The sequence below is a fragment of the Perca fluviatilis genome, chromosome 11, assembly GCF_010015445.1.
Source record: "Perca fluviatilis chromosome 11, GENO_Pfluv_1.0, whole genome shotgun sequence".
In the NCBI taxonomy this organism is placed as follows: domain Eukaryota; kingdom Metazoa; phylum Chordata; class Actinopteri; order Perciformes; family Percidae; genus Perca; species Perca fluviatilis.
Window position 1 is genome coordinate 7,690,551 of NC_053122.1, and position 26,086 is coordinate 7,716,636.

At 39.5% G+C, this 26,086-nt stretch overlaps 1 protein-coding gene across 9 annotated transcripts in view; it reads left to right on the plus strand.

Annotated features, from left to right (window-relative positions):
- LOC120568159 (sickle tail protein homolog) overlaps window positions 1-26,086 on the plus strand; it is a 99,814-nt gene that overhangs the window by 59,896 nt on the left and 13,832 nt on the right. For 6 of the 9 annotated variants that reach the window (XM_039815475.1, XM_039815482.1, XM_039815480.1 and 3 more), the window contains 15 exons: window positions 2,645-2,962; window positions 4,427-4,531; window positions 5,057-5,094; window positions 5,216-5,364; window positions 6,600-6,775; window positions 10,527-10,663; window positions 11,626-11,773; window positions 12,885-13,188; window positions 15,092-15,202; window positions 17,574-17,871; window positions 18,627-18,728; window positions 19,559-19,850; window positions 19,963-20,047; window positions 20,227-20,427; window positions 21,326-21,421. In XM_039815475.1, coding sequence (XP_039671409.1) covers window positions 2,645-2,962; window positions 4,427-4,531; window positions 5,057-5,094; window positions 5,216-5,364; window positions 6,600-6,775; window positions 10,527-10,663; window positions 11,626-11,773; window positions 12,885-13,188; window positions 15,092-15,202; window positions 17,574-17,871; window positions 18,627-18,728; window positions 19,559-19,850; window positions 19,963-20,047; window positions 20,227-20,427; window positions 21,326-21,421 — 2,560 coding nt within the window. The remainder of the gene's footprint in view (window positions 1-2,644; window positions 2,963-4,426; window positions 4,532-5,056; window positions 5,095-5,215; window positions 5,365-6,599; window positions 6,776-10,526; window positions 10,664-11,625; window positions 11,774-12,884; window positions 13,189-15,091; window positions 15,203-17,573; window positions 17,872-18,626; window positions 18,729-19,558; window positions 19,851-19,962; window positions 20,048-20,226; window positions 20,428-21,325; window positions 21,422-26,086) is intronic. The other 3 variants (XM_039815477.1, XM_039815483.1, XM_039815476.1) reach the window with 2 other exon arrangements.

The following is a 26,086-nucleotide window of genomic DNA, read 5'->3' on the forward strand; positions in this document are numbered from 1 at the left end:
ACCTCAATATCGATACCGCAACGATATTGTTGTGTTGACTATTGGTGCTTTCACAAAATATTTACACAATGAGATTTTTGATAAATAATCATCAGTAATGTGGATACTATGACTAAGTGGGTAAAGGCAAATAATAGAACAGTTACAACAGTCTGGCATGTTCAGAAAAGGACATCACTTTACTGTAACGCAGCCTTTAAAACCAGGAATAGACACTTATGCCATATAACAATATTACGATATCCAAAATCTAAGACGATATCTAGTCTATATCACGATATCGATATAATATCGATATATTGCCCAGCTCTATGTCAAACCATTCTGAATGAAGTGTTGTGGTGCTGCAGAGACGTCCCAGCCTACTAATTGTATCCTATTGATTAGAGGAAAAAAAATCTTTGTTTGGTACAGATCCTCACTAAAATCACACTATAATAATTTAAATTTTAAAATTTTTATATTTTTAAATGAAAATGAGAGTAATGATACAAAAAATATAATTCCCTCCAGTATCGTGAATCATATCGCAATGGCAATATCAGTCAAAATAATCGGGGCGCCTGGGTAGCTCACCTAGTAAAGCGTACGCCCATATACAGATGCTCAGTCCCCCCTCCTGTGGCCGCGGGTTTGGTTCCGACCTGCGGCCCTTTGAATGTCATTCCTCCTCTCTCTCCCCTTTCATGTCGAAGCTGTCTAAAATGCCACAAAAATAAGCTTTTTTTTTTCTTTTTTATCGCAATTAGATATTTTCCTCATTTCGTGCAGCCCTAATCCAGATACATAAAGAGTAAATCACAATGTTAGTTTACAAGAACTTCAGAGTAAAAAAAGACCTCCTGCATTTTAACAGCACTGAGAAAATGCTGATGAGGAACAACTGGATATACTCTCACCTCATTCATCTAAAACACATTTTTGATGCTTTCATATGTCAACACTTTCACTAGAGCTAATTCACCTGTTGGGCCACAGACTAAAGAAAATGACACCACCCAAACTAGCACTCGATCCGACCGGAGGGGAGATGTTGCCGTTCATATTGTTAGATTTGGTTTATCAAAGACGCTAGCAAAACAACACTGTATGAAAAATAAGCAGAAAGGTCAGATTGGTCCAACCTCCATGTTTAACTATACATCTTTAAATGTCACAGTTACGGCTAAAAATGACAACAGAAATAAACAAGTTTGCAGATTTTACGTATCTCCGCAATTCAAATTGATGGCCATTTGTCTACCCGGAGGTGTTTTTTGTGCCAGCGCAACGCCACGGTGTTTCGGGCTATACAGTGTCTGTCTCTGGAAGCATAACCCAGTCCAGTTGACGTTGGACTCAGAGACTCCTCAGAGCTGTCCATACTGTTTGAAGGTGATTATTTCTGACGGTTGTGCTTCGTTTGAGCGCGTGCAGCAGGAGGTGACAGCAGAGATCAGGAAGTGAGAGGTTGACTGAGGTCATGGACCTTAATTCAGCCTGCTACCATAGCAACTGCAGCATACAGTAACTATCCTCTCTATAGGTCTGCACATCCACAAGGGTGTTGCTGATATTGCCTTTCTTTTTTCAGAGCCTGGCAGTATGGATGGAACCAGTATCATGCGATCAATCATTTTTATAATAACTTTATTATGTTATTATAAAAACGATTGGGGAAAAAACTGTTTGGGAAAGGGCAGGCACCTAAAAAAATACCTGGCAGGTGATTGCATGAACCATCTGTCAATCACGTCCGCCGTTGTTGTTTTGAACCAACAGTTGTGGCTGTCACACACAAACCTAAACCACGCCCGTAGATGCCCGTGTTTTCTGGTTGGTGTGGTAAACTGGTAGGTCGGACACAAACGCATTACTTGAAGCCTGACAAGATGGATTATTATGTGTACTTCTGTAGTCTTAGTATACTATGCTAAATTAAAACACTGCGGCAACACATTGCACCCCAGACAGTAATTTATGTTATTAGATAAATATAGGTAAACATGCCCCTCTTAACTCTCTTTAAGCAGAGAGGAAGAACTGATCAGTAATTGATTAGAATCAGTGTTTCCTCTATGTTGTTTCTGTACGGGCGGCCCGCCATGGCAAAATTCCTGCCGCCACGGTATCAGAAATAGGGCAGACGCACAATGTAGTCGCGGTTGCCTTTTAAATGATCCTGCCGCTCACATTGCAGTTCAACAACAAGTAGAACTATTCAGAGGTTATTGGGCCCGTCCAGATTAACTCCCCATACTGTTGTGTTGATGGAGTTTATTGTCAAAACGTTTACTTTCTTCGACTATTAAATGAACAGCTCCGCCAAAAACGTCACCGCGGTGGGTCCGTTCTAATTGGACAACGTTCAACTTGTCAGTTCTGTCAGCTCATCGTCCTGATCATACATCTGGAAACGTTAAAACGGTAAGTGAGTCAGTGTAATATTTCATTCTATACTTTGGGTTTTGGTTTCCCCATAAAGAATGGGTTGTTGTTCGGACAGACCTGCCCCCACTGCTAAAATAAAATCCTAAAGGAAACACCGTTAGAATACAATAATAGAATTTTTACTGTACAAGTGAGGACCCGGCACACTCTGGCCATGAAGACAGCGTTCACGTAACCAGGTGTATATTAATCCATCTGATTTTTCCCCGTGCAGGCAGAAGAGCAGGAAGTATGGAGACAACCAGCTTCCTCCACTGGGAACTAAAACCCCGCCCCCTTCCCCTCACAGAGTCAACGAAGTCAGGATGATTGACGGACAGATCATTGGAGGGGTGGGCCTGGTTTCTACAGAGAGGATGTCGCCAATCCGCCGGTCCGTGCGACGGGAGAGTAACGGAGCCCCAGTGGAGATTGTAAACAGAAGCAGAGGAAGTGGCTCGTCGTCCTCGGCCTCATCCGTTTTTTTGGACAGCCCTCTGGGACAACCTGAGAGACTGTTTCAGGGTCATGTGACCGCCAGCAACTCCCAGAGGTGAGCTGAGAGCCAGAGTAACCACCTTCGTTACTTCATTGTAAGCGCTTTACCAGGTGCGCATTCAGGAAAAACGGGAAACCTCAATTACCAACATAGGTTAACGCTTCCCAGCTACCTACCTTCATTTTTCATTGATGTTGATATTTGAGGGATGATGTCAGCGATTTTGCATGTTTAGCCTGTTAGAGTTTCTTTGTCTGAATTCACTTTTGACTGAAAAACAGAAGTGCCTTAAAGGTCCAAAGTTTGGGAATTTCTCCCATCTAGCTATAGATCATATATCGCAATCAACTCTCTCGCGCCACACAGTTCAAAGTACGTATTAGAGCCACGGTAGCCTTCACGCTTCAAAAAGGGCCAGAAAGCTACGATACCCATTAGCAGTATTAGCAGCACCTGTGAGTTTATCATGTGACAGAGAAAACGCGAAAGGCGGAGCAGTATGTCCTGAATGTCCCTTACCGGCTAACGTATTTCAAGATGCCGCATGAATATGGAGCGTCTACCGCAGTTCATGCGAATGTCAAATTTCAAGCCAAAAGCAATACTTGGAATTGATGGTGGTGGTAAATATTCATGAAAAAGTTTGTGAACGGCCAACACAGATTTTGATAATGAACAACTAAAAACGTTACACACCGGGACTTAAGGGGATACTTTGTCGATACTCATTGTCAATCATCATCAATACTTTGTTTTATGAACAGTGTTTGGCTTCCCTCTGTGGCGTGTGGCAGTGTTCACCCGGCAGACCTCCGCTGCTCTGCTCTGCTCAGCTTGGTGCTCCGTGTGCTGCCGCTCGCTGAAGGAAACCAAACACTGTTCATCTGCACACACTGCCATGACGCAGAGCCAGATTAAAAACAGCTAAATATCTCTTTACACATAGTCTCGCATTGCCAGACCTTCCTCCACAGCGCTGCCGAGGAGGGTCTGGTTAGTCCACACAGCATTCCCTCGATGGGAGAAAAACGTGCTCTGGTTTATCGACATTTCTTTAAACCATTCACAATCGTCTTGGGCGGCACTAAGCCCTGGACACAATGACGGTGCCTCTGCAAAATAGCCTCAGGAAGGAACTTGCAACAGAAAACTCAGATTGGACAGATAGTCTAGCTAGCTGTCTGGATTTACCCTGCAGAGATCTGAGGAGCAGTTAACCATAGTCCTCAGAAATCCACCAGAGTTCAGAACGCCAACACAAAGAGAGCGGAAGGTGATGGACACCCGGCTGAAATGAGAGACATTCGGCGGAATTTTCGGCGTCACCCGAACAATCCCGGAAATGAAACGTCGTGGATATAGACTACTTTATGAGTTTTTGACCATTAGTAAGGCTATGGAGCACAATTGTGTTTGCTATATTGACAACACATCCTTTGATTTAGATATTATAGAGCTACCACATTTTTTATTGTTATGTGATGGCTACTGTACACGTGTTTTTTTTCTATTTTTCAGTGAGAGAATGAAAGCCATGGAGCAGCAGATAGCCAGTCTAGCAGGTCTGGTGCACAGTGCTCTGTCTATGGGACCGGATATTCCAGGAGTCAAGGAAGCTGTCAGGTCTGTAACATGTGGTTGGATTTGTACTGCGATTTTCATTTATTGCGATTCTAGAAGTATTGCGATTCGATAGTATTGAATGTTGCAATTTTATTAATTAAATCTTCAACAAAAACAAAAGTGGAATAATACACTTCTAGAGACGATAAATCATGAGAAATTTCTAAAAACTTGTTTTCTAAAGAGAATGCACATCACATTTATTTCATTTGTAAAGAAGTACATAACATGGATTTTATGCATGTTCTGCTTTCTCTCTGTTTTGCTGGAAACGGATTTGATGTAGTCGCTGTCGGCGGAACCGTATAGACAGAAAATATTTTGATGAATCTTTGGTAAAAATAAATAAATCCAAAATATTGATTCTAGGGAAAATCACGATACATACGTAAATCAGTTTTTCTTTTTTCACCCCTAATATAATTATTATAGGAGTGAAAACTTACAGAAAACTATGAGAAATCAAACACAATGAAATTCAGAAACAATTCCATATATTATGTAACTATCTGTTTGTCTTTTCAGTGAGAATGCTGAACGCAAACTTCTCAGCAACAGACCTGGTGAGATGTCTTCTTTTTTTTCAACAGTGGTGACATTAGCTGCCACCAAGAACATACTTCTTTTTATGCTCTAAACATGATGATAATCATCTCTTTATTTTATTTTATTTTTTTACTTCAGGAATGCCATCTGAGCCTGACAGCTTCAGCCCCGCCCCTCTGGCTCTTCAGGCCCCTCCCTCTGACAGCGGGCTGCAGCAGAGCTTGGTGTTAGCAAAGAGAAATGTGTGTGAGCTGCGACTGCAACTCAACCAGCTCAGACACTTACAGGTACGGACCTGTATGCTCACTACTTATAATCAAGGTGACATTTATAATAATAATCATGATCATCATCACAGTAACCTGAAATGGGTGCAAAATGACTTCACTTGTAGACAGGAAAGGACAGTAGGCATTTATGGGAATTGCAGTGATGTCAATCAGAGCTTTGATTCTCTGCACAAACCCGATTGGGGCCCAACCCAGGATGTCATTTCTCAAAATAATCCCGGGCTTAAATCGGTTTTGGGTTGGCACAAATGTACTGGTGTTTTATTGTACTTACAGGCAGCAGTGGAAATTTAGGTTTTTAACCGTGCTCCAGTAGTGCTGCTGGTATTTTGGGTTGTCAGGTTGGGCTTGGACACAAACCATGTGGAATGATTGTTCCAGGTATTAGTCAAACCCTCAGGTGCTACCAGGGAAACAGAGTGGTTGCTTGGGAAAAACATTAGATCTTGATTGCAATACACATGAAAATTGAAATGAATGGTCTTAAAGGAACACGCCGACTTATTGAGACTATAGCTTATTCCCCGTATCCCCCAGAGTTAGATAAGTCCACAAATACCCTTCTCATCTCCGTGCGTGTCTCAACTTTATCTGACGTGCCCACCGCTAGCCTAGCTTAGCCCAGATCCTGGAGGTAACCGGTAACTACGCAACTGCTCCCAATAAGTGACAAAATAACGCCAACATTTTCCTATTTACATGTTGTGATTTGTAGAGTCACAGCGTGTACAAATAACAAGGTCACATGAGACACAGCCATCTTCTAACCGTATACATACTGGGGACTATATTCTCAGAAGGCGAAGCACTGCTACTGCTGCTACTTGGGCGGAGTGATGAGTAGCAGAGAGTAACAACGGTGCTTTTCAGGTGTTGCACTAATCACTCCGCCCAAGTAGCAGTGCTAAAGTCCCAATACATCGCGGTGTTCCTTTAATTTAACCCAGAACAACCAAAAACGTAGACTTATTCTTCAGAGATCATAGAAATGTCATAACGATGTATAAGTGTTGGTTCCAGGTTAATTTGAGCCTGACGATGGCAGGATATGGAAGGTCCTGGGGCCTCTGTGAACGATAATATCCAGACCAGACTTAATGGCAATGAAGTCAGTCGTTAGCTATATCCTGGACCAAGGAGGGACAGGCTGAGCCCCTCAGGCCTCACCACTAGCTAAGAAAATAAAGTTCTGTTGTCGAATCCCCATTCCTGAGCTGTTCCACGTGTTCTAGCTGTCGAACCAGGAGAGCGTGGGTTCGATGCTGCGGATGGCAGGTCAGGAGCTGGTGGTGCTGATGTACGACCGGCTGGCTCAGTCCGAGGAGGCAGCGTACAGACGCAGAGCCGAGATGGAGGAGGAGAGGATCCACTACCTGGCTACAGAGGAGAATATACTCACACAGCTCCAGTAAGAGTTTGAACTTACTCGACAATGTATATTTTTGAAGAAAGACTACCTGACTTTTGAAAGAAGAAGTAGCAAATTACAACGTGATTTCGTTATCAATAAAACACCCTTCAGGACATTGGGAGGTTTTGCTGCTACCGTTTTTACTCATGCTGGCTAATGTTAGCAGCCTTTAGATTTTGCTGTGTTACTAAGGCTGGATGATATGATCCCTCCAGAAAAACACGATTATGCGATCGCATAATTCAATGCATAATCAGCCAAAGTCCGCATATTTATGCGGGGACCAAATTTTTTCAAATACGCCGCACTTTTGCTGCATAAATTAACGATTTCCGCGCTAAATATGCAGGGCTTGCATGATTTCATAATCCCCACATTTTTGTTGCAAAAAAGTCACATATATCTTAGCAGAAAGTTGAAAAATGTTGCGTTTACTTCACGCGAGCAGCCATTTTCCCCTGTTGCCATGGGAACGTTATGAAGTGACGTAATTACGCAATGTGAAAATCGAAAAGCAGGGTGTTGGGGGGGGGGGAATCAGTTTTTTTTCTCTTTTTCATCAAACCGCAGTTTTTGCAAGTTACCGCAATTCTTACAAGTTCCCACAATTTCATCGCATAAAATTTCATAAATATCCCGCATATTCCATCGTATTTTTTAAGAAAACGTGGCACATAATCAAGGATTTTTGCCCGCAACAATCACAAAAAAACTCTGACTGATATACCTTGATTACGATTTATTTATTTTTTGCCCTCATAGTTTACTGACAAGGCCTGTACTGTAAATATGCTCAACCATTACAGATGGGAAACAAAAAATAACCGACATGGGAAAAAAAATTACGTCGGTTAGAGGTACTGAATTTCGGTTTCGATTACTTTTTCAAATGATCGTCCAGCCCTATGTGTTACTGACATTACTGGGTCAGTTCACTTTGTGACTTGATTTGTGTCACCGTTACTGTGCCACTACATTTTAGCATTCGACCCCTGTGAACACTGTTCAACAAAGGTCACATATGATTGTTTAAAAGGATGAGACCATATTCTAGTTTTTGTGTTATTCTGTCTCTAAATACAATCTGCCTTCCCTACCCTGTCTGTTGCTCCCAGCCCCACTCCTGCTCCCTGTCCTACAATGAATTCAACTCCTTCTCCTCACTCTGTAAGCCCTTTATAACCAGGCCACCTCGTAACTCACCAACCTTCAAACACCTTCTAACCAACCCCACACACATCCTGTCCATATCTCTTACATTCACTAGGATTAAAACCCTGTAGCCTTCAGTCATTGACATGTGACTGATCAATTTCCAGCAGACAACAATCTAAGAAGAGAAACACGGGAGCACGAACGGGAGGATTTTGGATGGACAGCGGACGCAAAGAGCGTCAACTTACCTCCCCCGCTCCAGTTTTGCTCTGGTACCGCTCACACCGGTAGTTTTCGAAGCATGGCTGAGCCCATCTCTTTGTAACTGCAACAGAGTACATGCAGATGAACGGCGCCCACCCTCCCTTTCCATGCTGCCAGTGTCATCCGGTGGACTTTGGAAGGATGGGCGCCATTCATCGCGATAAATAAAACGTAGCTTTTTTTCTTTTTTTGGAGCGAGAGGTGATGGATTTGAGTAGAGTATCTGCGTTGAGTAGGGCTGGGTACCAAATTCGACCCTTTTTTACCAAAGGGCCTCCATAGTGTCGAGTATTGAAAAATGCCTCATCATTCAATACCATATTTCAATACCTAAGGAGCTAATCTTTGTGTCACTGAGCAAATAATTAAATTCAATTTCAATTCAATTTATTTATAGTATCAAATCATAACAGAGTTATCTCGAGACACTTTACAGATAGAGTAGGTCTAGACCACACTCATAAATAAGCATGCAGCATGCTTCTACCAAGATCTAATAATGCCAGTGATTGGCTGTCTAACGTTACACGTCAAAGACACATGCAGGAAAATAGTTAACTGCTCCTCAGATCTCTGCAGGGTAAATCCAGACAGCTAGCTAGACTATCTGTCCAATCTGCACGACTAAAACAACTTTTGAGCCTACACATGTTCCACCATAACAAGTTCCTTCCCGAGGCTATTTTTGCAGAGGCACTGTGGCTCCGTCCGGCCCCTAGCGCTGCTGATTGTGATTTGTTTAAAGAAATGCCAATAAACCAGAGCACGTTTTTCTCCCGTCCCGGAATGCCGTGTGGACTAGCCTTGGGCGTCTTTGAGCGGCAGAGTGGAGGGAAGGAAAAGCTCCATGAGCGAGGAGCAGACAATTCGCACCGCTCTATTCCGCTCACGTGCTATGATCCCACCACACTGTACAACATTTGGACGTTCCATTAGTGGCCATGATTCCTTAAGTGGCGATTTAGCCTTTTGAACATTTGCCCTCGCTCTGGCATCATGCCCCTTGATGATGTCACTGCAGCTGAAGCCAAAATCATTGGTGACATGCAAGACAGAGCACGGCAAAAATCTTTAGGCCGAGAGAAAATGTGAAGAAACATATTGTTAAAAATAGAGCCAGGGGCACGGGGAGTGATTTGATCGTGTATGACATGGCTTTCCAGAGACATCAGAACTCATTCTCATGTTAGCATGCTACGCACTGACTTCATAGCCCAGATGACTGGGCAAACAGAAGCCTGGCATTTATCAAACATCATGAGTAGGAGGTTCAGAAGAAGTATAATGCAATTATCTCTCCACACACCAAATCACGTACATCATTAACAAAATACCAACACAACCCATCAAAAAGGCATTAACTTCTGTTGCGCCCTTTTCTTCAAGACACAAGCCTCAAGTGTCAGTTACTTTGTACTGCTTAGCAACCTATTTTATAATCTGAGAGGCATGGCACTTTATTAGTAGAGTTAGCTTCTGTTCCACCAGCTTACAGATCTCTATGTATCTCTTTCTTTCTCTAGTCTCTCTGAAAAGCTGAAAATATGATACTGACCTTTCCTGTTCATATATACCGCAGAGATAGATGATTTAAGACCGTTTCCAATAGGAGGTGTCCTGCACGCTCCTGTAACCTTTGTATAATATATCCGCTTTTGAACACTTTTCACTCTGTACTTTATAGGGCTGCACAATATTTAGTTTCTTTCATCGTCATTCAAAAATTACTTTGCACAGATGAAAAACTCTAAATGACACAATTTGAATTTGACATAGAGTGCTATTTCATATTTCCCATACAGTTTAACACTTTAAGGTGACAATCCCACTGTGCACATACCTCTTTGGGGTCATTTGGGGTATGCATCAGAAAACAAGCTGTCAGGCTGAGCATCCAGTAATGCTTACATTTGCAGTAAGTAGTATTTGTATTTTTATTTTGTGAGTTTCATTTTCTCTCCTTTAAACATATAAATCCAATTAAATAAAAAAAAAAAAAAAATCACTTGATGGTCTAATTGAATATATATAAGCAGAAAGGTATCCGAACAATGTTCTAACACAAGGTAAGCATCAAAAAGCTGTTTAAGAAGAAATGAAAGTCAGAAAGAAATGCTTATAACAAGAAATGGGTTCTCTGTCTAGAAGGTTAAAGCCAAAACTGGCTCTTAAAAATACAATACAATTTTATTCTAACTTCAAGGCCACTAACAGAACTCTGGGACCCCCTTAAATGTACTCTCTGCTGCCATCTAGTGTCTACAGTAGGCTATCACATACATTTTTCTTCCTACATTGACTGTTAATGCCAAATGTTTTTTTTTCTCAGTGAACTGGAGGACTATGTGAACCATTTGCAACATAGCTCCGCCTCCAGTCCGGACCAGCTGTCAGTCACTCTGAGAGACGTGGAGGAGGGAGCGGTCAACCTGCGCAGGGTCGGAGAAGCTCTGGCCATCCTTAAAGGTCGGTGGGTTTGGGTTTTTTGGACAGTGTCTCTCTGTGGGCTAGGATGCAATGGATCAATACTTTGGATGTAAATGGAATCATTGGTCATCCACCTACGATTATTAGAAAGGGAGGTATTAATGTGATGTCGTTCATTCTTTTTCTTTTGAGTCTAAAGCCAATAATTCCTACACTTGTAGTTGTGAATGTAAAGGGTCAGTTGACCCAAATTGCAAAAGCAGTTTTCAGTTTTCACAGAGTAAATTTTTTTTCTCAATAGAGAGTAGTTCCACTAAAGACGGTTGAAAGTGAGGTCTGTGGATCGTCCAGAGTAAAGCCCGAGACACACCAAGCCGATAATTGGCCGTTGGACAGTCTGGCGAGATGAGTGACTCGAGTCTGTTCGGGCTGTCGGCCTTCATTTTAACCGACCTGACATGTTCAGTTGCCGGCAGGGCAGTCGGGACTCACCCGGAAATGGCGAGCGGAATGAGCCTGACTAGAGTCTCTCAAAATCTGATGAAAACTCAAAATCTGACGAACTATTTTAGTACAATATGAGATCGTACTCTGAACGAGCCGTCATGACAGTCTGGCTTTGAATTTCTGGAGAAACCAAACCCATGTGACATGTTCATCCAATCAGCTGCCGGTTTTCATTTCTTGGGCAACAATACAGAGTTGCGCCGCCTGCTGCTATGGAGACGTATTACGTTTCTCAAGTCGGTGTCGCCTCAGTGTGTTCGGAGGCAGTTTTTCGGACCTCGGGGACCCGACCGATCATTCCGACTGGCTTTTCTGTCGACGGTCGGCTGTCTGGGTGGTGTGTCTCGGCTACAACCAGACTTTGATTTGAATGCTGTGATCCCCATAGACATATTATCGGATTGCCTTTTATCTTGAAATGACCGCATGCAGTTTACACAGAGTAAAGGTCAATTTTGATTTCATTGCGTCTCTACTGTTTGGTTGTCTTCCAGGTGAGTATCCAGAGCTGCAGGGGAAGATGCGCTCCGTGCTGAGGCTGGAGGTGGAGGCCGTGCGGTTCCTGAAGGAGGAGCCTCACAAGATGGACTCCATGCTGAAGAGGGTCAAAGACCTGACTGAAGGCCTCAGTCGTCTCCGCAGGTGCTCATAAACTTTACTTTATTGGCCGTATCTGGACACATCTGGTCCGACGCACTTTCCAGTCTTTCCGTTGTGCTTCTCCTGGGCGATCGCCCCCGAATTGCAAATAAAAGTAATGTATACACATCTAAGAATCTACGTGTGAATTTTCATATACAAACATGGATATTTACATGGTTAAGTTGTATACAAAAGTGACTTTGATGAGAAAAAGCAGAAAGATGGCAGTAAAACTTTACATTCAAAGTGGAAATTACTGCATAATTTGGAGTTGTTGAAGCATGCTATTTCATTGTGAAGAACAGAAGTACATTCCTGGATGAGTTGAGAGCATTGATGTTAAACTGGGGCGACTTGTTAATATGGTTAATACCCCCGAAAACTAGCAGCTCCCAGTGATTTACATCGGGGAGATAGGGGTGTCCGAGTACGGCCAAGGGTAGCGCATGGCTAATTAACCGGTATTAGCTTCATTTTGCCAGATCTTGTTAAGACGGAGCTATATTAAATGGTTAAAATGAAATTCCGTTAGAAAGGTAAGAAGTTTCACTTAAAGGTGCACTATGAGTTCCTGCGTGGTTTCAGCGCAATTTCATTTTTGTCTCAAATCGTAGGCGTCTCTCCTTGATCCGCTAGCTGCCTGCCCCCTGAACACACCGTGAAAAAGCCCGGTCTCGGGAGACAACACAGGGGTCGTAAACGTCAAAACAAACACTAGGGGCACAGGCTGTGCACCAAAATACAGCACACACAACAAACCACGTTCCAGCCAATCACCGACAAGATGGTTGGGGGAGGGGGTGGGGGTTAGTACCGCAGAGTTGATTGAGTAGCGTGAGTTGTAGCTTGCTGTGTTTTTTTTGGTATTTAGATGGAACATCAACAGAAGTGATGTCATGCAGGAACTCATAGTGCACCTTTAAGTATGACAACATTAAATCAACTGAAAACATGACAAGATAATTTATATTCATATTCAAAAAGATACTCTGATAGAACATTAGCCAAAAAGTGTCCAAGGATGGACACAGTTCCGTTAAAACCATTCTGTTTGGCAGGAAAATAATGCTGATGCGAATATAGCCATCTCTGTCCTCCCTGGTATCAACAGGTATGTGTCAGAGTCAGCCACCCAAGCCAGACCAGCCCACGTGGAGCCTGTAAAGGTCCTACAAACTGAACCGGGCCCCTTGAAGACCCAGAGCCCCCAGAGCTCCCCAAAACCCCAGCCTCGATCCTCGGTCAGACCTCCTCTGCCCACCCCCACCCTCTCTGGCAGTCAGGCGGGCTCCGCCTCCCTCGCCACGGCCCGCAGAATGAACACAGCAGCAGCCACAGTGATCCAGCCCTCCCAGCACCACCCCAGCCCCCCACTGACACCCACTCATGGACGAGACTCACCCACCGTGGCCAAGGTACAGCACTGACGATTGGTCCATTCGCTGAATGATTATAACATTACAAAATGTGGGACTGTGTGTATAATAGGGCTGCACAATATCAGGAAAATATGCGATAACGTCGTTGAATATCGCGATAACAATATTACTTGCGATAAATTCAATCCCTGCACTGTTCACATTTGCACTACCACCATTGCACGCACTCTACCAGAGCACCTTATCATGGTCATTGCATCACATGGTCAGTCCATATCAGACCTCTGTAATCACTTCACAAATTGTTAACTCTTTCAATTTCTGTGAGTGATTTGTATGCATGTGAGATATATGTGTGTATGTGTGTTTGTTGTGTTATGGTTGTCTAAGCTACAGGATGCCTAAAAGTTCCCTCGGGATGAATAATGTATCTATCTATCTATCTATCTATCTATCTGTCTGTCTAAATAAAATAGTGAAGTGTTCTCAGTTCTGCCTTTCTGCTGCTTTTAGTATTCTGCTAAAATACAACAAATTGCTCGTTGAATTAAAAACAAATGAAAGGAACAACATTCTTTTATTGAACAAGTTGAACATTGAATTAAATATAAAAGGCACCACTAAAAATAAAAGAAAAAGAATGACAGCTCCTGGTATTTTCTTACTCAACTGAGTCAAAAAATCTCTTGATTGTCTTTCGCGATATGTTGCACCTTTTCACATTGGCCCTCATTTATCAACCTAACGTAGAAACCAGCGCAGATATGAGCGCAGAAATCGTCTTACGACAGGCTTCACGTGTGATTCATGAAACGTTCGTATCACACCAATCAGAGCGTAAGAATGGTCGGACATTGATAAATGCAGCGGCTGGAAATGATCGTCATTTAAATACCACGCCCCAATATATTCACCGGTTTTGAGGCCCTCCGCCCTACAATTCTACGACATGGCGAGACGTAATCCGGCTGAGAAGCGGCACTTTACAGAGGTGGAGATTGAAACCCTGATATCTCAGGTTCATTTGCAATAGCGTGTACTATTTGGCAGCCTGAAAACTGTTATTAAAGGCTGTAGAAAGAATGCGGGATGGAAAGAGATCACTGATGCGGTCAACAGTGTTGCCGTAATAAATCGGACTCCAGCTGAAGTTTATTTAATTTATACATGCTTGACATATGTATTCTAGTCCTAATTATAGGCTTCTATTGCAATCTCTTAGGCCTACATGTAGGTATACTTATATTTAAATAAACACACGGTAGCGGTCCGTAGTTTATGCAATGTCTTTTATTTTACTCGTGTTTTTTTTTCATGATTCAGAACGAGGCAACAGCTGAGGGAGAGTGCGTGTTCATAACTAGGCTACCTTTTAAAGCAGGAATAATATCCTGTCTCCGTCCGTATAGCCCCCAGTTGGGGCTGTGCCGACACTGCTCTCTGGGCATCGGGTCATCTGGCTCCATCACTACATTTATGGCACCGTGTCTTCCGGCGCGATGTTGTGCAGAACCCCACAGGCTAAAACAATGTTGCAGACCGGCGCATAGAGGTCTTCTAAAAGAGCCAGATCTGCCATTGCTGATAAGTGATCAACTGATGACTTCTCCTTCTCCTGTTAAACTGATTATATGCTGCTCCGCAAGGCCACACTGACTTGGAAACTTGCGTACACGAGTTCAGACCAGACGTGAGATTTTTTCGCAGCCAACGCTCACGTTCAAATTGATAAATGCCGAGCTTTGCGTAGGAATCGGCGTACGCCCGTGCTACGCCTGTTTTAGGTCGTACGCACGTTTCATAAATGAGGGCCAATGTGTTTATTGCGCCAGTTTGATATTGCGATGACGATAAAGTAAAAAGTCTATTGTGCAGCCCTAGTGTATAAACCGAGGTTTCTGTTAGTGCAGAAGATGAGAAATGTTGTTGTGCTGTGAAGGTGAGTCCTCGCAGCAGAGAGGGCAGCCCGGCCCTGCAGAGGAGACCGGGGCCTCCGCAGTCCCCAACACAGGACCGGACCACCGTCAAACACTCACAGACACATACTGGGGTCAGTGTGAAATATATACTCACTTACTGTTATGTTTTTATACTTCTAATGTTTGGGCAATTCATGGATGATCATCAAGTGTAACCCGTGTGTCGTCTTCCTGTCGACCATGCAACTTTTTATTTTGTTTTGGTCGTTTTTTTTCCAACACTTTTGTCGCTTTAACGCCGAGGTTTTTGTCACTTTCTTCAACGTTTTTGTCACTTTTCCCGATGTCTTTTGTCAATTTATTTCTGCGCCTTTTGACGTTTTTGTGCTTTTTTCTTCCCACGTTTATTGAATCTTTTTCCGACATTTTTGACGCTTTTTTCAACGTTTTTTTTTTTTCTCCAAATGCTATAAAATTGAATAAAAACTCCCATATTCAATGAAAGAATTGAACTGATCATTTATTTTACTTGTGAAGAGCGTTGTAGCGAACCATCCACGTTACTTTTTTGTTGAACATTTGGTTAAAATAAACCCACATTTCTGATATAGAAACTTTTAGAAAATGGATCAATTTCTTTAGGACTATTTTTTGGGTTTTTCTGTCTTTATTTGATAGGACAGCTAGGTGAGAAAGGAGAAATAGAAAGTGGGAAGACATGCTGGAAAGTGTCACAGGTGGGATTCGAACCCTGGACCTCTGCGTCGAGGAATAAACCTCTTAGTATATGTGTGCCTGCTCTACCCACTGTTCCAACCCGGCCCTGAAAATGGGTCAAATTTGACCCGGGGACAACAGGAGGGTTAAGCTCAAGGGATTACTCAAACTTTCAAATGTCAAATATATTAAGAAGTGTGCCGTCACTTTTAGATATGATGTATTTGTGCTGGCGGCACTCTCTCTCTTTCTCTCTCTCTCTCTCTCTCTCTCTCTCTCTCTCTCTCTCTCTCTTTGTGTCTCTCTCTCGCTCTGTAATTTTCCCTCTTAAGTGAGGGATGAAAGTTCTATTTACAACCACAGAAAGGGCCAGTCCTCGCTGAAACTGTTTTTAGAAGCTTTTTTTGACCTCCGTCCCTCACACGTCTCACTGAACAAATAGGCTACCCTTTTATTAAATGTCAAATCAATCCACACTGGCGTTAATCATGATATTAAAGCTGATTTTATATTCTTTAATGAATGTTTTTAATTGTTTTTAACTGCTCTTTAATGTTTTAGAGGATAAAGAAAATAAACAGTTAAATATTCTTTATTAAACATTAAATAGCCAAAAGAATACACAATATATTCATGTAAGATTACAGCTACAAACTGTACTTCAATTGTTTATTAATTTTTACATGAAAGTTATTTTCCGTCACTTTTCAGGTTTTTTCCAGCTGCCGGAATATTAGTTTTTTATTTATAGTGTACTTTCATAACTAAATTGAGCCCACTCAGACGTTGTTAGCCTAGTGCACGTGTCAAACTCAAGGCACGCGGGCCAAATCCGGCCCCTCACAGATTTTGATCCGGCCCCCATATCAATATATACATTTTGGCCCAACTACGTTTTGTTCAGCATTTTTGCCCCTTTTTCAAATGTTTTTGTCACATTTTTTGACATTTTTTCCCGAGGTCGCTTTTTTCTTTGATGGCTAAGTTAAATTTTTTGGGGCTTTATGTCGACCAAGCTGTAAGTGAGAAGACTATATGAGACATGCAATAATACAATAAAAGATGTTTGACTTTTTTCGATTAAATAAAAGCATATTAATAAAGTAAACATGTCTGGCCCTTGATGTGATTCTTATTTTCCTGTGTGGCCCTTAGTGAAGTTGACTTTGACACCCCTGGCCTAGTGGATAGGAGAGCGAGTTCTCCCCCAGTTTCAGGCCTGATAATAGTTTTAACCCTTTTGTTTTCTTCGCGTCGACAATAAACTTGTTGTCCTCCCGGGTCAAAATTGAAAATCACTTTTTTTGGCGCTTTCTTTACCTGACGTTTTTGTAGCTTTCTTTGATGCTTTTGATTGTTCTTGTAAATGTTTTTAGCAATTTTTTCAACGCTTTTTTTTTTTTTATTATTTTATCCATGGTCAGTAAACATTATGTATATGACTACGAAAATTAGAAACTATGAATTATTTTGACTTCATAGGATAGATCAAAGGATGTCGAGTGAAGTCAGGATGCTGTTTTGAAACCATTTAAAAAAAAAATTCAAATGCTTTGAATTTGAATAAAACACCCAAAGTTCAAAATTCAATGGAAGTAATCATTGATTTTACCTGTGAAATACAATGTACATCAATGTTGTTTTTGGGCAATTTGGTTGAAAGAAACTCATATTTATGATATACATTTTGTTTTTTAAACGGGTCAAATTTGACCAGAGGACAATGCAAGGGTTAAACAACCCCCCAGCTATCATCAACCTGTGTGACTCTGTGTGCCCCCTCAGGCTACAGAGAGACAAACTCCAGTGGGCAGTCTGAGTGTAGAAACTGGCGGCACGAACCCCTCGAGCACCAGCCAAGCCCAGCCGTCAGCCAGCTGCGACACCAGTCAGCCTCCACCCACCAACACCAACACAGACTGTGACCAGGCCCTCCAGGAAGCCCAGGCCAGCCTGATTATGTCCATCCCTGATCTGAAGGTGTCCGATACCAGAAAGGGTTGCTCCGATTCTGCCTCAGGACAGATCCCCCCCACTGCATCGGAGTCAGAGCAGGACATGGCTCTGGACCCGACGCTGCAAGGTAGAATCCAAGTCGCTGAAAACACATTGGGCCTAACGCAACAACGCTGTCTTCTTCTCATCCTGGATCTTTCCGACTTTTTCCTGTTAGGTTTGCTCGTACAAGTGTTCCTAGTCACGTTCGGGAAGAACGGAGGATTTATTAACCACTACTACACTGTACATTATGCCGACAAAATCATAAAATCCAGACAACAAAATAGATGATAGGGTTTTTTTGGTGCCCCCTCCCCCCCAAAGAGGTTTTAGCCAGCCCCTAAGGAAAATCACGAGCTCCATAATGATAAGAATTGAAAATAAAAATAGCGATTCAAATCCTCTGTAAATGTGTTTCACTGCAATTTACCAAACAAGCGTTGAACAAGAAGAACATAAACTTGAATATGAGAGCTAATCTCAGTACCGGTCTCTCCAGGTGATTTATTTAAATATGAATATTATTTTACTTAACCAGTTTTGTGAATTGGGGCTTCATTTACTCAAGCATAATATACATTTTTGTATAATGATAATAATGATAATGATATGGAGAACAGACTATTCATTTTGCATTAAGTTTATTGAAGTTATATGTTTTATAATAAACTTGTATTTAAACTGGATGCCAATAAGGCATAATCATAGTTTTTCTCTGTGAGTGAGATGTTTTCGCTTTAAAAGTGATTCACATGGTGATCGGTGTGGACAAACTGTTATAGTTAACCATTTTTCTAAGATAGGACCTAAATGTTGTGTATGTGTGTGTTTGTGCGGCAGCCTCAGTGGAGCAGCAGGCTCTTCTGTCTGATTCCCAGGAAGACACACCTCCGCAGCTGGCGGATGAGGTGGACTCCACCCAGTTACAACCCCCAGACACAGGTATGATACCAGTCTGAACAGAGAAAACAAAACACAGCCATATGCACTAAGGATTTCCAGAACACATTTTTGTACACACTCTCAATCTCTCATTGGATATGAAGTGGCTACCTGTAGAGAGTCCTCATCCAATATCTATATTTCCCTGTGACAGCAGCACTTCAGTGGTGTGGTGCAGCTGGTAGAGACACACAGCACGAGCCTGAGCAGGCTGTTGTGTATCTGTGTGTGACACTAAGGCCTCCTGCACACTGGCTGCGTGGCGTGAGCGTGGCGTTTCTGTTGCATGTCAGCTGCGTGGCGTGTTCTATGTCTTTGCACACCAGAAACGTTTCTGACGCGGCGCTGCTGCTGCTAGCCTTGTCTGTACACGTGTATGTTTCCCATTGATAAAACACACTCAAGCAGTAGTATACTTCATGTTAAACATAAATATGTACTGATTTGATTACAGCAAAGACAACGTCGGCAGTATTGACGACAAAATAGGCTCCAGAATATTTATTTCTGTATTGACAGGTGCAATATTTGAAAATCGATAATTATTTATTATTAGTTTTTTAAATTACATTTATATCTGCATTTATGTCAAAACCTAGAGACATCAACATCAACATGTCATTTATTAAATGTATTTGTGTCTAAATGACATATAAACATATTTCTAGCATGCACACGTTTCATTATTGTTTTCATATTATATATATATATATATATATATATATATATATATATATATTTGAATTCATGACCAGGCACATATCCTAATTATTCTCTACCAGATCTAAGTAACAAAATGACAGCTGACTTTGATGTTTGGATGTGTTTAGCTCCAGCAGCAGCCTCACAGCTTCCTGCAGCCGCTGTGACGCCTCCTCCCTCAGCTTTTCCATCATCTGCTACCTTAGCTCCTCCATCAGCTTCTCCATCAGCTTCTCCCTCAGCTTCTCCATCAGCTGTTCCATCAGCTTCTCCCTCAGCTTCCCCATCAGCTTCTCCCTCAGCTTCTCCCAGCAACAGGCGGCCACAGGTGGAGAAACCCCGTCGCACCAGTGTGGACAAGGAGATGAAGCAGAGCCCAGAGAGGGCCGGCAAGTCTCCCCCTCCTCCTCCTCCACGAAGGTCAGTTCATGACTAAAGATCACCTGCAGACCAGGCTTTCTGCCGGGCTTTTTCAAGGCAACTATAAATCTGCTCGAATGCATTATTATTGTTTTTCTTATTGTCTTCCCAGGTTCCATGCTGTCAATTCAGGTCTGACCACAGGACGGTCAGGAGAGGTGATTTTCACCACCAGGAAAGAGCCGGTTGGAGCCCAGGTGTGTGTGTGTGTGTGTGTGTGTGTGTGTGTGTGTGTGTGTGTGTGTGTGTGTGTGTGTGTGGGCGCATAGCTAAGAAGACTATACATCTGAAATCTGAGGAGACTTGAAATAAGTTGTGTGACTTGAAAGCCTCCAGAGACTTGACGCTGTGTTTTTACATCATTAATCTGTTTAAGGATGAGGGTGAGAAAGAGCCGCCTGTGGTTCCTCAGCCCAAACCCCTAAGACAGCCACCAGAGGTCAAACCCAAACCCCAGATGTGTGCTCCTGCACATCTGGCTGGTTCCACCTCCACCCTTTCTACAGCCTCAGCACACAGGGAGTACGAGGAAGAGGATGAGGAGGAGGAGGACAGTAAATTCATGAAAGAGCTGCAGGTATGTTATTCATTTGCTGTTTTTTAACTTGAGGAGATCAAATACTTATCCAGGGAAACTATTGGTGCCCTACTCGGAGAGCAGCACATGGCTCATATTGGCTTTTGTCAAGTATGGCTCACTGCTGATTTGATGAAAATCATGCAGTTAAAATACATATTTTACATATTACCTGTTTTATAGACTGCTCATTCTAACATACTGTATCTGCCCACAAACTGAACCCTTAAGTTAAATTTGGTATCATGAACACAAGCAGTGATTCCCAAGCAGGGGTACTTGTACCCAAGGGGGAACGTGGAAAGATTGTTGAGCAGCTCAACTAATAAAAAATAAATAAAAAATGGAAATTATGATTTGAGTTCAAGAATATATCTGCGGTGAACACCTGAACACTACATCTTGCAGTTATGTAAGTGTGCTTGAAAACTAGTTAGCAAGCGGGCGCATACGTAGATAGTTAGCTAAAAGTAATGAACAAATGGTAGACATAAATAGCTAAAATTAATGGATAAACAGTTGAAATAGGTAGGTAAAAGTAATGGCTAAACAGTTTAAATAGTTAGCTTAAATAATGGCTAAACAGTTGAAATAGTTAGCTAAATGTAATGGACAACATGGTTAAAGTAGTTAGCTTAAAGTAATGGCTCAACAGTTGAAATAGTTAGCTTAAAATGAAATTTAATTTAATAATTTGTGTTTGGAACATATTTAATGAATTTATGAAGGGGTACTGCGTTAATCTGACAGGGCTGTGGGGGGTCCTCAGCTCACATATATTGGAAACCACTATGTTGAAGCATTGAGAAAAGGTCTTTAGCATCCTTTGTGCTTCTGCCCCAACCCCTGTCTCCAAAACCTTAACCTTCACCATGGACCCTCTGCCCCTGTCACCCAGGTGTTTCAGCAGAAATGCACTGTGAGGGATGTAGGGAGCAGAGGTGTGGCTGAACTCCCAGCCTCTGATTTTCAGAACAGAGGGATGGAGTCTCAGGTAAAAAGAAAAGAAAAAATGTCTAACAGTACTAATTATTAACGACTCAATATCCACAACAGACCTTTTAACTCAAACCTCAAAATTTGGCTCCCTAAAGTTATGAGTGCATGTTTTAGAAAGTCTGCAGACTTTTATTAAAGACAACATCCGAGTGTTCTGACAAAGTAGCCTACAATTGTGCACAAGACACTTTTCTGCCAGAAAAAGGTTGTTTTAATCCACAATGAGTTAAAAATCTGGATTTGTGTTCTAATGTTAACCATTTCTAACCAAACTTAACGTATTGCGTCTTTAGCTAGTTCCTCAGTATCACATTAACAATAATGAATCAAATAAGTTATAGGTTCTCACCTGACTAATGGGTGTGCTCACCTTGTTTGCAGTTTGCAGTGAATATGTTCCTGGTTCTATCTCACAACAGCTAATATTTCAGGATTAACACATTTACATTGACTACTTGCCTCTATGTTGCTCTGTCTCTCTCTGTCCATCATTTATGTCAGTAACAGTGCCTGTTTAAAATGTGTCTGTTCGGAGCAAGCAGATTGCTTGGCCTGTGCTTTTGCTGCTTGCAGCTTTCTCAAGAACCGCTCATCCAAACAACTGCACAGTCAACACTGCACTTCCCTGGGTCCTGAGCAATACACCTGTCATGACATAGTCGCATCCCCTAGCAGTGCTAGAATATATGGCATTTGGATGAAAAAGTAACTAAAAGAGTAATGAATGAGGTGGTAAAACGGGAAATGGATCAGTCAAATTAGGAATTTTCAATCAGCTGTGTTCAATATTTTGAACAAGTACGAAAATAATTTTCAAGTTGTATATAATCCTAATGAATGAAAGATGTGAAAATGTTTAGGCTTGAATTAAGTATGGATCCGTAAATAAGACTTGATTATGGATGGAAAGCCGCTGAAGCAGTATAATTAGGAAAAAAAAAGTGGGAAAGGGTTGAAGGATGCAAAATAAAGAGTAAGAAATGATAGAGGTTCAAATGTTTTGCCCATCTGCGCCACTAATTCTTTACAGCAGACAGACATGTACAGTATGTAACATAGTAAGTCATAGTAAAGATGGTTGAAAAAAGTATGGAAGAACATGCAAACTCAGAATTCACTCACAAGAAAGAAGTCACTCACAAGAAAAGTCGTAGTATAGCATGTTTAAAAAAAAAAAGTCATAAAAGTCAAAGTAAAGTATGCCAAAAAAAGTGCTAAAAAATTCATAGTATGGTATATTGAAAAAACTCATTGTTAAAAAAGTGCTAAAAAATTAATAGTATAGTATATCAAAAAACTCATTGTATAGCATGTTAAAAAAGTGCTAAAAAATGAATAGTATAGTATATCGAAAAAGTCATTGTATAGCATGTTAAAAAAGTGCTAAAAAAGTCATAGTATAGTATGTAGAAAAAAGTGCTCAAAAAGTCATAGTATAGCATATCGAAAAAACTCATTGTATAGCATGTTAAAAAAGTGCTAAAAAAGTCATAGTATAGTATGTTGAAAAAAGTGATAAAACAGTCATAGCATAGTATGTTGAAAAAAGTCATAGTATAGTATGTTGAAAAAAGTGATAAAACAGTCATAGTATAGTATATAAAAAAATCATTGTACAGCATGTTAAAAAAAGTGATAAAAAAGTCATAGTATAGTATGTTGAAAAAAGTGATAAAAAAGTCATACAAAAATCATAGTATAGTCAGTTGAAAAAAGTCATAGTATAGCATGTCGAAAAGAATCATAGTATAGTATGTTGAAAAAAGTAATATAGTATGTTGAAAAAAGTCATATCATAGTATGTCGAAAAAAGTCATATTATAGTATGTTGAAAAAAGGGATAAAAAAGTCATAGTATAGTATGTCGAAAAAAGTGATAGTATAGTATGTCGAAAAAAAGTCATATTATAGTATGTTGAAAAAAGTCATATTATACTATGTTGAAAAAAGTGATAAAAAAGTCATATTATAGTATGTTGAAAAAAGTGATAAAACAGTCATAGTATAGTATGTCGAAAAAAAGTCATATTATAGTATGTTGAAAAAAGGGATAAAAAAGTCATAGTATAGTATGTTGAAAAAAGTGATAAAAAAGTGATATTATAGTATGTTGAAAAAAGTGATAAAACAGTCATAGTATAGTATGTTGAAAAAGTCACATTATAGTATGTTGAAAAAAAGTCATTTTTTTTCATTGTTAAAAAAGTGATAAAAATTAATAGTATAATATATCAAAAACTCATTGTATAGCATGTTAAAAAGGTGATAAAAAATGAATAGTATAGTATATCGAAAAAAGTCATTGTATAGCATGTTAAAAAAGGGTACTAAAAAGTCATAGTGTAGTATGTAGAAAAAAGTGCTAAAAAAGTCATAGTATAGCATCGAAAAAACTCATTGTATAGCATGTTAAAAAAGTGCTAAAAAAGTCATAGTATAGTATGTTGAAAAAAGTGATAAAACAGTCAGAGTATAGTATGTTGAAAAAAGTGATAAAACAGTCATAGCATAGTATGTTGAAAAAAGTCATAGTATAGTATGTTGAAAAAAAGTGATAAAACAGTCATGGTATAGTATGTTGAAAAAGTCACAATATAGTATGTTGAAAAAAGTCATTTTTTCATTGTTAAAAAAGTGATAAAAAATTAATAGTATAGTATATCAAAAAACTCATTGTATAGCATGTTAAAAAGTGATAAAAAGAATAGTATAGTATATCGAAAAGAAGTCATTGTATAGCATGTTAAAAAAGTGCTAAAAAGTCATTATGTATGTATGTGAAAAAAGTGCTAAAAAAGTCAAAGGTATAGCATATCGAAAAAACTCATTGTATAGCATGTTAAAAACCGTGCTAAAAAAGTCATAGTATAGTATGTTGAAAAAAAGTGATAAAACAGTCAGAGTATAGTATGTTGAAAAAAGTGATAAAACAGTCATAGCATAGTATGTTGAAAAAAGTCATAGTATTAGTATGTTGAAAAACGTGATAAAAACAGTCGTAGTATAGTATATAAAAAAATCATTGTACAGCATGTTAAAAAAGTGATAAAAAAGTCATAGTATAGTATGTTGAAAAAAGTGATAAAAAAAAGTCATACAAAAATCATAGTATAGTCAGTTGAAAAAAAGTCATAGTATAGCATGTCGGGAAAAGAATCATGGTATAGTATGTTGAAAAAAAGTAATATAGTATGTTGAAAAAAGTGATAAAAAGTCATATAGTATGTCGAAAAAAAGTGATATTATAGTATGTTGAAAAAAAGTGATAAAAAAGTTATATTATAGTATGTTGAAAAAAGTGATAAAACAGTCATAGTATAGTATGTCGAAAAAAAGTCATATTATAGTATGTCGAAAAAAGTCATATTATAGTATGTTGAAAAAAGTGATAAAAAAGTCATATTATAGTATGTTGAAAAAAGGGATAAAAAAGTCATAGTATAGTATGTTGAAAAAATTGATAAAAAAGTGATATTATAGTATGTTGAAAAAAGGGATAAAACAGTCATAGTATAGTATGTCGAAAAAAGTGATAGTATAGTATGTCGAAAAAAAGTCATATTATAGTATGTTGAAAAAAAAGTCATATTATAGTATGTTGAAAAAAGTGATAAAAAAGTCATATTATAGTATGTTGAAAAAAGTGATAAAACAGTCATAGTATAGTATGTCGAAAAAAAAAGTCATATTATAGTATGTTGAAAAAAGGGATAAAAAAGTCATAGTATAGTATGTTGAAAAAAGTGATAAAAAAGTGATATTATAGTATGTTGAAAAAAGTGATAAAACAGTCATAGTATAGTATGTTGAAAAAAGTCACATTATAGTATGTTGAAAAAAGTCATTTTTTTTCATTGTTAAAAAAGTGATAAAAAATTAATAGTATAGTATATCAAAAAACTCATTGTATAGCATGTTAAAAAAGTGATAAAAAATTAATAGTATAGTATATCAAAAAAAGACATTGTATAGCATGTTAAAAAAGTGCTAAAAAGTCATAGTATAGTATGTTGAAAAAAGTGATAAAACAGTCATAGTATAGTATGTTGAAAAAAGTGATAAAACAGTCATAGCATAGTATGTTGAAAAAAGTCATAGTATAGTATGTTGAAAAAAGTGATAAAACAGTCATAGTATAGTATATAAAAAAAATCATTGTACAGCATGTTAAAAAAGTGATAAAAAAGTCATAGTATAGTATGTTGAAAAAAGTGATAAAAAAGTCATATAGTATGTTGAAAAAAGTAATAAAAAAGTCATACAAAAATCATAGTATAGTCAGTTGAAAAAAGTCATAGTATAGCATGTCGAAAAGAATCATAATATAGTATGTTGAAAAAAGTAATATAGTAAGTTGAAAAAAGTGATAAAAAAGTCATATCATAGTATGTGCAAAAAAGTCATATTATAGTATGTTGAAAAAAGGGATAAAAAAGTCATGGTATAGTATGTGCGAAAAAAAAGTCATATTATAGTATGTTGAAAAAAGGGATAAAAAAGTCATAGTATAGTATGTTGAAAAAGGTGATAAAACAGTTATAGTATAGTATGTCGAAAAAAAATCATATTATAGTATTGTTGAAAAAAGGGATAAAAAAGTGATATTATAGTATGTTGAAAAAAGTGATAAAACAGTCATAGTATAGTATGTCGAAAAAAA